Source organism: Tauraco erythrolophus, chromosome 7 (assembly GCF_009769465.1).
Source record: "Tauraco erythrolophus isolate bTauEry1 chromosome 7, bTauEry1.pri, whole genome shotgun sequence".
NCBI classification, from domain to species: Eukaryota; Metazoa; Chordata; class Aves; order Musophagiformes; family Musophagidae; genus Tauraco; species Tauraco erythrolophus.
The window spans coordinates 26,564,899-26,578,773 of record NC_141471.1 but is presented as its reverse complement, the minus strand read 5'-3'; the positions used below and the strand labels follow the sequence as shown (position 1 = coordinate 26,578,773).

Below are 13,875 nucleotides of genomic sequence, written 5' to 3'. Positions count from 1 at the left end.
GAGTTCAAAATAAGTATTTTCCACCAAAAATGGAAACAAAAAGACTTTTTTTGTCTTTCATTTACTGGCTTTCCCACATAGTCTTGATGTTAGAGAGGCAGAGAATCATAATACTCAAATGTTTTCTTACAGAGCCCTTAGGTTGCATAAGTCCCTTTTTGCTTAAGTCCCTACTAAGCTCATTGCTCCAGAGAAAAAAAAAAAAGAAAGATTGATAAAGAGCTAGGTCCTTTGCTCTGAAAAATTTTTCCAATTGCAGGACTAATTTAGAATGCTGCTGATACCGCTCTGTTTTTAACTGTCTAGAAATTAGACCTGTAGGCTTCTATAGTGGTTAGTGGAATATGATTAATCTCATTTTAGGACAAGTGGATCCTTCTGGTGTGGTTTTTTGGTAGGAGGTATGGACTCTTTTCTTTACTGACTATTGCCTCTGGTTTAATCTTGGTGCCTGGATTTATAGGAGTAAAGTTAAGCTACATAAGTCAGAACATTGTAGTATTACATGAAGAAGATGTAGTCAGTCTGATGTTTTTTTTCCTGATACGTTTTGTCATTAAAATTGTATTTCTTTTTTAGGAAAAAGATTAGTAAACATAAGGAAAAATGTGGAAGAAGCTTTTTTAGAGGCAGCATGGAGACAACCATCCATTCTTTTGATGGATGATCTTGATAACATTGTTGGAGTACCTTCTACACCAGAGCACGAGAACAGCCCTGAAACTGTTCAAAGCAATAGACTTGCTTATGGTAATACTGTGCTACCTGTGTCTGGATAAAAATGTAATGCAACTTAGAGTTTCTTGCACCTGAATTGTACTGTCCTACCTGAACAATTCTGTCTGTATCATTATTGCCTCTGGACTGTGTGGTATTCCATGGCAGTGATGCACAAATTATGGTATGTAGACCATTTGTGGACCGCTAGCTGAATCAAAATAGTCCACTCTGGAGTGTGGAGTAGTCACAGCCAAGGGTACGTACGCTGCTGCTGCTGATGGCAATGCCCGTTGTCAGTACCGCTGCCAGTGTTAGAGGCTTCTCAGTTCCTTTTTACATTGTTCATGCACTCAAATGCGTTGCAATTGCTTACAAATTACAGATGAATCTTGAACTGATAATTATTTATAAGATCAGTATCATCATTCACATATCATTAAAATTCATACAATTTTCCATAATTATTATTTATAATTACAGAAATATATAAATTTTATACTTATTGATGTTTAGAACCAGCTTCTTTTAGCTGAATACTAACTTCTTTATCATCCTACTTGCTATATAGTTTGTAGAACTTCTATTTTATTTTACAATGGAACAATCCACAGATTTTAAAAATAAGATTATCAATTGTAGTTTGATATCCTGTATACAGTTCCTTTTTATTCCCTAAAATCTAGACGATGATAAGTTGCAAAGTAAAATTAAATGATCAAGATTAATGCTTTATTTTTTTAGCTGTATTCAGCTCTGTTCATGTAAAATTAAAGTCATATCAAAAAATATCTTCCATTTCTTAGCTCAGTTTCAAGGAGTTAGTATAATTTTTTATTAAATTACTTTTGAAGTTCAGAAAATCTTGCCATCATTTCTTCTTTAAAAATGTGCACTTAAGTTACTTGCACAATTGTTTGTGTTTCTTCTTACTTTATTTACTGGTATAATGCATACAACAGAGATTTAGAGTTTTAAAGATTATTTCTTGAAGATCTACCTTGCATCCATAATTTCTTTGACTTTTATATATTTATTTTTTCCTAGATTGCTTATTTTCTAGGCTTAGCATCTATTTGTATTCTCGTAGCTTTCCCTTTTTTGTTTGCATGGAGGGGACAGTATTTCTAGAACAAAATTTCTAAGACAAAAAAAAAAAAGCCCATTTAATATGCCGTGGTAGACTTCATCAGTGATGTTACAAATTTAACTTTTAAAGAGCACTTCTGATGGCATTCTGTTAATGGAATGTACTGTCCTAGAAAAAAATAACTATACATCTTTTATTAATTTTTTAATTTAAAATAAAAGCCTGTAAATATGGGAATAAACCAAGTATATAATAAGATGGTACATTTTGTGTGCCCTAATGCTGCTCTCCAGTACAGTAGAAATGTCTATTATGAAATGCAGCATCTTTTGCTATTTTGCAATTCATGGAGCTATGTCTTATGTGTTTAGTTTTCAAAGATCTGATAAAAGAAGTTATTTCCATGGGGAGTATGATTGCATTAATTGCCACAAGTCAGTCTGAACATTCCCTTCATCCTTCCCTGGTTTCAGCTCAAGGAACTCACATATTTCAGTGCTTCAAATGTATCCGATCTCCAGATCAGGTAAATTCAGGTATTTATTCATTTGGTTAAAATGCTTACCTTCACTGTAGCCTCAAATGCAACACTGGAACAGTGCAAAAATAGTAGGTTACACCCGAAGAGGAGAAAAAATCTGGAAATCTTACAAGTTCTTTCATGATACTTAAATGCTTCAAAACTTACATCTGTCATTATAAAGTTTTAGAAAAACAAAAGTGAAAACTCCCAGTTGGCCTCACTCCCCTTATCTTCAGTGGTGGGAGAAAGGTGTATTCAGAGGACATTTCAGTTCAACGTAAAACAAGTCAGGTTGTCTAACATAGGTGAGATATGCCTGTCTCATTGTTACCTGTAAGGGGATTCTAGAGGAGCATCTTTCAAAAAACATGTAAGTCACTACAGTTAGATAAATGAGATTAAACCTAAGTGTGTTTCTTCACTGCTCAGAGGAATAAATATGGCCTTAGAACATGTATTTTTAAAATGTTATTAAAACTAAATTTTATGTGAAGGTTTTGGGTTGGTTTTCTATATTAATTATATCCCTCTACTTTTGGATATAGTCCATTTTGAAAAGTAAAAGGGTAGAAGGAAGAATAAACAGTGTACCTTTATTGCAGGAGAAAGCAGCACTTTGTACCTTTGCATACCCTAATGGCATGACACAGATGTGGCACCTCATTTGTGTTTTAACATGTGTTGTTCCTGCCTGCTTGCCATCTGTCACGGTTAAAGGCCATTGTGGAGGGGATTCTGTGTTAGATACAGTGCAGATTTTTCCCACTTCCTGCAAGTCTGCCTGTATCATACTAATACATGAATAAGGATGATTATATCACTGGAAAAGTCAGGATCTCAAAGATAACAGACTATCAAATGTATTTTTATCTAGTGCAATATATTTAATCTCAAAGATATTCTACTCATGTCAGCAAAATAAAAAATATTCCTTTTCCTGTGAAACGGAAAAAATGGTGTAAAACAGTAGAATCTGGGAAGCGGAGGGTTGTTTCATTATTATTGTTGGGTTTAACACAGCTGTGGTGAGGTAAACATTTAAAGTTGTAAAACTGGTGAAGTTATTGAAATTCACGTGAAGAATTAACTTTTTTTTATATTCATACCTGCTCACATTTTGTTATTTGAAGGTTTTGTGACATGTAAATATTTAAGGAAATTTTAGTAACTCATATGTATTTACTTTTTGAATTTCTGAAATCCATATAAATTGTAAGCTCAATATACACTTGCTGCACAATTCTGTTTTTCAGAAGCAAAGATGTGAAATGTTGTATTCCATAATAAAAAAGAAACTGAATTCAGATATAAAGAAGTTCTCTGATCTTGACCTCCAGTGTATTGCAAAGGAAACGGAAGGTTTTGTTGCTAGAGATTTAACACTGCTGGTGGATCGTGCCATTCATGCCTGTGTTTCCAACCAGAATGCATTTCAAAATGGTGGTATGTGGACAACAAAATCTCTTTATTTCATAGTCTTACTTCTGTAATTCAGAACCTGTGGAGTAATACAGAAATAAAAAGCCAGTTTTTATGGTTAAAATTTATTTAATTGTTACATATTGTGAGGAATTTGTTACTGGTAGACTGTGTGTTCTTTTTTTGGTCAGAGGTTTTTTGTGTGGTTTTTTTTTAGCAGAATTGAATCTGTCAACTGTGGATTTTCAGAAAGCTTTAAAAGATTTTACTCCATTAGCTCTGAGAAGTGTCAACCTTCATAAACCTAAGGATGTTGGCTGGGACAGGATTGGTGGCTTAAAAGATGTGAAGCAAATCCTCATGGATACCATCATGTTACCTGCAAAGGTACCCAGTTCTTTTAAATCAGTTACCTGAATTTTGTACATAATGTTAGTAGGGGAAGAATGTTTTTTAAGGTGTGACACAGTATTCGACAGAACGACAACATGTGTGATTTTAAGCTTCTTTTGTAGCTTCCCAGTCTTCAACTGTCTGCAGCTACTGGGAAACTCTTTCTCCTTTCCCTTCCCTCTTCCAAATACAAAAGGCAATGGCCTGTGCTTTTCTACAGGTTAAGTGTAGCTCTAGAATGTTGCAGTATTGGTAACATGATCTTTGTGACACTCTCTGTTGCAGGGTTTGTGATTAGGCTCTGTAAAGACAACATTTCCAGCTGTCTTCTGCAGTGCTTTTCCTAGAAGAGTACTCTCCTTTGGATGAATGCCAGTCCTTCAGTTCCCTTTTATTTCACTTTGACCTTTCTGCCTTGCTTAAAACTTCCAGCATTGAGACGAGCCGTCCATCTCAGTCTTCAGAGAAATGACTGAACAATCTTCTGTATAATGGACAGGATCTTTTACTGCATACTTATATAATTCAGTCATATCAGTCAGTGATTAAAATAGGAATTTAGAAGTACCAGTATAAACATTGTAAAGCTCTAGTGCATCCCTGTTCTGTCCTGTTTCCTCTTGGTAGAAAATGCCGCTTGTTTGAGTTGTAAGTACCTATGAAGCCTAGGAACCCGCTTTAGCCCCAAGTAAGCTAACAGTCCAGATGAGCTCTTGTGATAATAATGTGGATAAAAGAAATTAGACACATTCTGTTTAGACAAAAATCAACCCTAGTCAGTGATTTTACAGTACACTGCAGAATAATTACATATTTTAGAATATGTCTTGTTGAAATTCTTTTCCAGTATCCAGAATTATTTGCAAACTTGCCCATACGACAGAGATCAGGAGTCTTGCTGTATGGAGCACCTGGAACAGGAAAAACACTGTTAGCAGGAGTAGTTGCTCGAGAGAGTGGAATGAATTTCATCAGCATCCAGGTAACAAGATTTTGAAGATTAATTGATTCATTTTATTAACTGAAAGAACTAGCTTAACATAATACCTGTGAGTATGTGCTTGTGAGGGCAAAATACTGAAGTAAGAAACTCACATTTAAAATTTGGTATGTCTCTGGATATCCCACCATATGACTTCTGGAACTTCATAGTTTTATTATGGAGATTTTTTTTGTGTAATTATTAATTAGGCAGAGTTACAAAATTTGATTAGATGTTCTTAAGAATCTTTTTATAAAAAATGGGAAACTGATTTTGGTTCCAGCAGGCAATGAAGTTTAGCAATGCATTTTAAACATATTTTCAAAATACAGTGTAAGCTGTTGCCTTGTGATACTTTAACACATGTTCTGTTATAGTAGAAAAATGTAAATTACTACTTTAAAGTAAGTTGGAATGCTTAGAAGATTCTTTTGGCTTATCTAGACCCCTTGGCTCTTCTGTTCAGAGATGCCATACTCTTGTTTACCAGAAAATTCACTCTAGTTTATAAAATGTATGCTGATGTTGAATAACACATTAAAACTGAGAAACGTTTAATGAATGTTCTTTTCTGTTTTGTTTTTTTTTTAGGGGCCAGAGCTGCTCAGTAAATACATTGGAGCAAGTGAACAAGCAGTTCGAGATATCTTTAACAGGTTGGCTTTGTAAAGATTTGTGATGTTATCAATGAATTTTATTGGTTGAAGCTCCAAGAAATAATTTTGTTGTCCTAGAAGAGACATGGCATCACATCACAAAAGCATCTCAAATAATTAGTTGTGCCGAACCAGATGTTCAGATCTTGGCAAGTTCAACTTGATCATCATTATTTAAGAACTGAGCATTTTGGCTTAGATCAGGAGTGCACTTTTGAAGCTGAACTCCTGGTTCTCTCCATTTACAGTGCATTGGTTCACAGCACAGAACTGTCTAGGAAAATGCATGCCGAGTTCCTTTCAGATGATTCCAGGAGACAGTCAAGTGTTCTTCAAGTAGTAATGAACACTCAGTACATGGGATCATACTAGACTTGGTATTGAGGTCCTTGGTGCCAGTTGCTTTGTTTTTCAAATCTGCCCTTACTGACCCTCAATGCTCAATAATATAAACATACCCTACATAGCCTTTGCTTCTCTTCTAGTTTACAGTGTAGGCAGTCTTTGTATTAGGTGTACATAAGCCAACACCTCATCTGCAGTGATTGGATTTTAGAGCTTTCATGTATATAACATGACAGTTCAGTACTTCAGAAATTATAAAGTGAGCACGCGGTATGTCGTACAAATGAGCAGTGATTCCATTGCAATCCAACTCTTCAGAACCTGTTAATTTCTACAGAAAACAGATTTTCTGTTCTCTCATTAAAGATAACTGTTCTCTGAAGCAAAAAGTAATTACCTTTAATATTTCTTAACAGTTTTACCTGTGACCCAAACTTAAACAGAATTTAAGTATTGCCTTTTTCTTTTTTTTTTTCCTTTTAGAGCTCAGGCAGCTAAACCTTGTATTGTTTTCTTTGATGAGTTTGATTCTATTGCTCCTCGCCGAGGTCATGACAACACAGGAGTTACAGACCGGGTGGTTAACCAGCTGCTGACTCAGTTAGATGGTGTGGAAGGCTTACAAGGTAATAATTCATCTGTGTGCTCCTTTTAATGCAAAAGTTTAGCAGATGTTAATGATATTTTTCTGCACTTTCCGAAGGGGTTTATGTGCTAGCTGCTACTAGTCGCCCAGATTTGATTGACCCTGCTTTGTTAAGGCCAGGTCGACTGGATAAGTGCCTGTACTGTCCACCTCCTGATCAGGTGAGGAAACAAAACATCTTAGATGAGAGACAAGGAAAGAAAATCAAACTCAGGGGCTTTATTCTCCATTTCTTTGTATTTAGTGACATTTCAAACCTGGATGAAGTGAACTTGGTTGCCCAGCTCCAGTTATACAACAGTATAAATTCACTGATTATTTAGTGTCCATGTGTTCGCATAAAACTGGGGAAAGACAAGGCTGTTTACCACAGTCTTCAGGATCAAGTCCTTCATTGATTAAAAAAATTAAGCTAGTCTGCAGGAAAAAAATGATGCAGGGTAGTGTTTGTTATGTTCTGCGTCTTTCTCTGAATTATGAGTTCAGTAGATCTGCTGAATTGAACTCTTGCCTGAGTTGACGAACTGTAGCCATTCCCAACACAACTCTTTAATTATCTGAAGTTTTCAGAGCAGTTTTATTCTGAATCCAGTTGATCCCACTGTTCTTTGTCTACATTTAATTTGGAGTATTCAAGCTGTTTTTAAGTCAGATGTGTCACTAGTTAGGAAAGGAATGATTCCTATTGATTTTAGTGGGTTTTGGATCAGGCCTTTGAGGCTGTACAGTGTGTGTCTTTGATTCCCCGTTTTATGAGAAAAAATGAGTGCTGTTCATTTTCAGATTAGTTGGCACATTTAACAAATACTACATCATTTTGTTCCAAAACAAACATGAAGAAGATAATCCTGTGCCATAAGAACACAAATACACTCTTTTCCTTTCTTTTTTCTCCTTGTAAACTTCTGGTTTAGAATATGATCATTCCAGTAAACTGAAGTTTTTCACTTTTGTCATACTTCTCTTTGCAAAAGGATATACGGGTAGCAGAGTTCACCTTCATATTTGTATGTATTTTATATATAAAAATCCCAGATATTAGCTAGATATTGAAAGAAATATATTTCTCTGTACACTGTGTTTGGTACAGTTTCTCTTATTCTTCAAGAAAATGTAATGATGTATGCCTGTATTTTAAAGATTGATTACTGTACAGTATGTCCTATATGGACTATTATTAGGGTGGTATCTTCTTTGAAAAAGATCCTCTTTTAGATATGAAGTTGCTCATGACAGGGCCAAAGCACTGCCTAGCAATCAGAACAAGGAAAATAACAGGTTGTTTTACTGAAGGGTTGGTTTTTTTTCTCCCTTTTTACAGAATTCACGCTATGAAATCTTAAAAGCTCTCAGTCATTCCCTGTCCTTGGCAAACGATGTGGACTTTCAGGATTTGGCAGCAAAAACGGAACGGTTCACAGGGGCTGACCTAAAAGCTTTGCTGTACAATGCTCAGTTAGAAGCAATCCATACTAATTTAGGTTCAGGTTTAACACAGGTAAATAAAACTGATAAAAAAGAAGTCTCTCCTCTTTTTATTTTGATGTTAATATGTTTGAAAGCGTTAATTTTCGAGGGTTTTTTAGCAAAACTATGTTTAATAAGATTTAGTTTTCCTATATTTCTATACAGAGGATTAAAGTCTTAATATATTTGCAGAATAATGCAAGAAGAACAAATTAGTTTAAATACTTCTTAAGCATGAGATTTTTTCCATTTTATGATAGGTGTTTAATGTTAGATTTATGTAAGCCAAGTCTGTTTATCATTATTGTGAGGAACGACTGACAGATCAATAGGAGGGATCCCACTTATTGTTTCTTAGGAGCAGCTAGAAAATTTGATTTCGAGGTGGCACATTTTGGATGATGGAGGAAGCAAGGAATTGGCGGCTTTTGTGGAGCTGTTCCAACAGATTGTTATCTGACGTCAGGAGAGAGGTGGAGAGGATGATGATATCTGAAGTGGTCTGCTTTGGCTCATCCTCCAGGCACCAGCTAATACTTGCACTTCCAAGATACAGGATCCCACCCTTGGTTTATACCCCTTATGTGACTGACAGGTCCTTTCCCCTCTTAGCCTCTATTCAGCTACCTCTACTCACATTTGTAATGCCTGTCTTCTGGGGGGCAGAAGGGGGCAGGCATGGCTTCCACTACTTGGAGGTCAAACGGGAGGGTTGGGTCAGGGGTGCAAAAAGCAAGGAAAGCTCTTGGGTTCTTTTTGCCCCAGCTGTAGCAAGGGATGGGCCTCTGAGGATGCAACTCTTAGTATTGGGAGGGATCTCCAGCATATCTTCCGTAACAATTCCGTCACTTGTGGCATCAGCAAGGAAGTGGCTGTAAGGATACCTGATGATTATCTGTCATTAGAGGACACCATTGTCTAAAGCAGTGGTCTTCAGAGTGGTGCGTGCCCATCCCAGGGGATGCACAAGACAATCCAGTGAGGTGCAGGAAGAAAATATTAGAAGGTCAATAGTACATGTATATAAATCGCTAATAAATAAATGTGCATATATTTAGTTGACCATGCTCAGAAATTTTTTACTGACAGGTGTACCATCAAAAAGGTTTGCAGACACCAGTCTGAAGCAACTACTATGATTTCCAGATCAGCACTTAAAATGTGTTGACTATGACTAAAGATGAGTACAGCAATTTTAGGCACTGTAAAAGTAGACTCACCACAATCTCCTAGAGCACTTTACACAAGCTGCTAAGTTGCCTGGAGGGAGTAGTTGAGACAGAAGTGATACGGTTCTGCAACAGAAAATGTACATGAAGTTTCCCAACACGTGCTGTTACGGAGTGAGACAGTTCAAAGGAAACAAACAAAACTTTAAGATTATCCCCTCATATTATTTTCTATATTTCTATTTAAGCAGGAAGTTCTGCTTAAAGGCATTGGATTTTCTTAGCAAAATATTTGGAAATGTAATCGCAGAGCAAGACAGATTACTAGAATCAAATGTAAATCAATACTTTCATTGGCACTGTATATGAAATGTTTTTATATGCAATCTGTGTTTCAGATTGCAATTAGTTATGAGCTAACAGTGCTAATGTTCTGTTCTTTGTTACAGGATTTTGGTTCTAGTTCTGATAGTGACTTCAGTCTCTCTTCCATGGTTTTTCTAAACCACAGCAGTGGCTCAGATGATTCAGCAATAGATGGAGAAGCAGGGCTAGAGCAGTCTCTTATTTCTTTAGACATGTCTGACTTTCTTCCTGAAGATCCAAGGTCCAACATATATCGTCTTTATTTTGGGAGCTCTTATGAATCAGAGCTGGGAAATGGAACTTCCTCAGAACTGGTAAATTACCCGCTTAATATTTTGAATTTTGTAAATACTACCAGTTGTGAAGCTAGGTAAATACAATTATGTCTGCTTTGTCCTTCAAACTGTCTTATCCTATATCTTGTGATCTGCAGTGGGGCAGAAGATGAAAGGGTGTTACTTGACAAAATACAATATGGACTTCTCTGCAACTTTGCAGGACTTTAAAATCAAAACCCGATAGTACTGCTTAGTACCTTATAATCAGGCAAACTGCATTCATACTAGATTTTACTGTCTGGTCTAATGGCTTATTCCCTTCCAAAGTTTAATACTAAAACAGTTTTCAACTTTCTGATGGGTTTGATCTTTTTTTAAACTTAGTTTTATTACTAAACCATGACCATCCAGCTTTCAAGAATTAAGAATCAACAAACATTTTTCAGTTTCCAGTAAAGTGTGCATTAATGGAATAATCTAACTATGGGATTGAAAAGGAGTAAACCTTGGCTTCCATCGTTGCTCTTAAGAAGCAGAATTCCTGTTGTAGTATCACGTTGCACAGAAAGCAGCATGTTTTCTGGCTAGCCTGCAGATAGGGATGTGCTGGTTGGCTACCCAGCACCTGCATAGTGATCAGCTGGCCAGCTCATCTCGCTTGGCTGCCAGGTAACCAAAACAGAATATGCTCCTTATGGTGAACTGATGACTTCACAGTTTGCTTGTGATCCATGGGATGTTCATTTTCAAGATCTGTTGTAGAACTATTACTACAAGTAGTTAATAAAGTTGTTAGATTCTTGTTTTCCAAATTGTCTTGCATTGATTCTTAAAGCCAAAAATATCTTATCTTGACATGGGAGAACTAATTACTGACTGCTAAGGTGCTTTTGTATGTTTTATCTTGCATTATATATGACAGTATTCAATTAATGTATCTTTAGAGATTGAAATTTTCCTCTGACAAAGATCTTCAGCAAGGCTACAAGGACTTTGATCTCTTAAAGCTGTTGAACTTGAAAGTTGCATGTTTTATCAAGTACACAGGGCATTTGGAGGTGATGAATATTTAAATTATGAGTCATTCCAAAGCAAAATACATAAACTTGCCCAGATTTCAGAAACACTGATTTTCATATGTAAATAAGACAATTGCCTTAGTAGACCTTTATTCTTTTTGAGATAGGCCATTGCAAAAATATTTAGATTTTTTCCAAACATGAAACACTTTTTTCAAATTTCAAATTTGTACTTTTCCCAAGCACCTTGGCAAATTAACCTAAATCTTTCTGTTCAAAAAGTTATGTATGTGATATGTTTTTAAGAGAAAGAACTCTTTTTGCCAGTGGGGGCAGCCTTATACTGAATTGTAGACCAAATCTTAATAGTGCAGTTCCTCTGTTGGATCCATTGTGAGTTAATACGTTTCTCCTTGTGGTCAATTTAGAGCTCTTTGTGTTTGTCTGGACCAGACTCCATAACCCACGATTTTACCAGTATGACTCAGAGAGATGCAGCGTCATCACAACCTTCAATGCTTAGAGCAGCTTCTCAAGAAGACTCCTTGGAAAATAACCAGGAGCAGCAAATAGAGCACCTGAGGACAGAAATCAGTGCTATCAAAGCCAATTACAGAAGCAAGAATGGAGTATGGCAGTTTTTTTAATTATTTAGTCTTAACGCTTCTCTATTGTTTTCCCACACTTCTCGATATTTCCATAAATAAAGTTTGCAATAACATTAAATATAATGTAACAAAAATAGCAAAGATAAATGATAACCTAGTTTGAGGAAAATAAGCCAAATGTTAACACTCATATAGCTAAACAGTTCTTTCCATGTTACTAATATTGGGAGGGGAGAAGTTCTGACTGTATGTATAATACATTTGTCCGTACATGTAATGAGGAGGTTCCAGAGTTACTGATATTTGTGGCACTATATTTCTGTGGTAATTTTTCATTGTCTGTTTGTGGCTCTGTTTTTAAGGAGGACAGCACCCTTAATCAGTCCGTGCTTGCCAAGAACACTTTAGTTATTACCCAGTCCCATCTGATGACTGCACTTAGGAGTATAAGACCATCCATTAGCCAAGATGACTGGAAAAATTTTACTGAACTGTAAGTATTAAATGTTTAGTAATTGTGAATTCAGTGGAGATTTGGTCTTCTCGCATTTCTCATTCATCAGAAACACAATAATTATTTAATGTGGGGAATGGCACTGGTATTGAATAGCTTCTGACAGCAATTTTTTTCAGAAACACTAAATTACGTACTGGGAAAGGGAAAATATTTTACCGGTGCATTGTCTTTTATTGTTTTTATTAATGTAGGACCTAGAAATTCTGATCGCAGACCAGAAAACCCTTGTGTTGTGTTAAGAGCTGTGCCAATACAAAGAGGCACCAATTCTCTAAGACTTAGAGCTAGGTCCTTCCTGCTCCCACTGAGCAGTAGCTCCTCGTATTTTCAGATTGGTGGGTTTTGACTCCCCATAGTGGTCTTTGTAGCTGCCATGTTTGTGAAAAGGCAGTAACCTGCAGAAGTATAAACATACTGAAAAGAAGAATGTGTCTCCTTAGACTTGGAAATGACTGTAGTGAAAAAAATGGAAACTGGCATTGGGATATTCTGTGATCTCACAGGGAGTTCTTCTGACATGAAGATTGTTAAGGAGTTGTCTTCCTTAGCTGATACCTAGATAAGCAGGTCTTACAGCAGGGGAAAGAGAGAAGAGAGACAGGAAAGAAGGAGAATGAGAGATGCTTCCCAGGAGTCTATACTACCCTGTCCACTTCTGTTCCTTGTCCCACCTTCCACCAACCACCCTAAAAAAAAAAAAAAAAAAAAAAAAAAAAGAGGAAGCACAGAGCATGGCATAGAGTTCTCTGAGTTGGATTTGTGTACAAAAAATCCTTCAGGCCCCCAGGTCTGAGAAGACATGCACTCCCTTCAGGCCCCCAGGTCTGAGAAGACATGCACTCTTCACTTCCATAAAAATACACTTAAACATCTGTAGTTCTGTGTTGCATTAATGTGTATCTGAAGAGGCATATGCAAACAAAGGAGTTTGCTAATATCTTTTTCTGTTTCCAGGTATGATAATTTTCAGAATCCCAAGAAGAGGAAAGGACAAGTTGGCTCAACATTCAGACCAGGACAAAAAATTACTCTAGCATAATAACTTGTATTTGCTTGTAATTGCTAAACTATAACTGCAAATGACAAATGTGATTAAATCAGATTATTTATATTCATATGGATTTATTAATGCAGCAGTTGAAGATAAGTTTCTTTTAAACTTACATGCTGTAAAATTATGTCACTTTTTATTTTGATGAAAATTGTCTTCCTTCAGATTGATATTAAATTTTTGAGAGAACATTGCTTACATTCTGTCCAGTTGTTTATCACATAAAATTTTGAATTTTGCTTTTTAGCAATATAGTTGCCAAAACCTAACAATGATTTCCTATCCCTGTTTATTTCCTCACAGCAAATAGTTGTTCGAATAAACTGTGATGTCTAATGATGAAAATGTTTTTTAAAAATTCTATAAAGCCATTCTCTAATGGCCTTTGGAGGGTTTAGAGAAGGGTGGTACTTCATATGTTTATTGGCAGGCAACTAGTCTAGTACTTCCAGAATAACTAGAGGGGAAAAAAAAGTAATTAAGACAAACCAAGATAAGTTTATCTTGTTTTCTGCCACTGTTTATTATTCGGAAGAATATCAAGTTGCATTTCACAACAACTGTATCTTCTTATCCCCATCTTTTCTTCTTGGAGACTGTTCAAAAACATCTCTGATGTTTGGAAGCTT

The 13,875-nt window shown here is 36.1% G+C and overlaps 1 protein-coding gene across 8 annotated transcripts in view; it reads left to right on the top strand.

The window, feature by feature from the left end:
* The window catches only part of PEX1 (peroxisomal biogenesis factor 1), a 28,375-nt gene extending 14,947 nt beyond the window's left edge, over positions 1–13,428 (top strand). For 2 of the 8 annotated variants that reach the window (XM_086615063.1, XM_086615070.1), the window contains 13 exons: positions 580–750; positions 2,179–2,333; positions 3,584–3,773; positions 3,967–4,136; positions 4,990–5,124; positions 5,716–5,780; positions 6,609–6,751; positions 6,829–6,932; positions 8,093–8,269; positions 9,857–10,087; positions 11,499–11,699; positions 12,041–12,171; positions 13,150–13,428. In XM_086615063.1, the coding sequence (XP_086471189.1) occupies positions 580–750; positions 2,179–2,333; positions 3,584–3,773; positions 3,967–4,136; positions 4,990–5,124; positions 5,716–5,780; positions 6,609–6,751; positions 6,829–6,932; positions 8,093–8,269; positions 9,857–10,087; positions 11,499–11,699; positions 12,041–12,171; positions 13,150–13,234 (1,958 nt within the window). In that variant the 3' untranslated portion in view covers positions 13,235–13,428. Of the gene's footprint in view, positions 1–579; positions 751–2,178; positions 2,334–3,583; positions 3,774–3,966; positions 4,137–4,989; positions 5,125–5,715; positions 5,781–6,608; positions 6,752–6,828; positions 6,933–8,092; positions 8,270–9,856; positions 10,124–11,498; positions 11,700–12,040; positions 12,172–13,149 lie in introns of those variants that run through there. The other 6 variants (XM_086615066.1, XM_086615065.1, XM_086615064.1 and 3 more) reach the window with 6 other exon arrangements.
* The last annotated feature ends 447 nt before the right edge of the window (positions 13,429–13,875 follow it).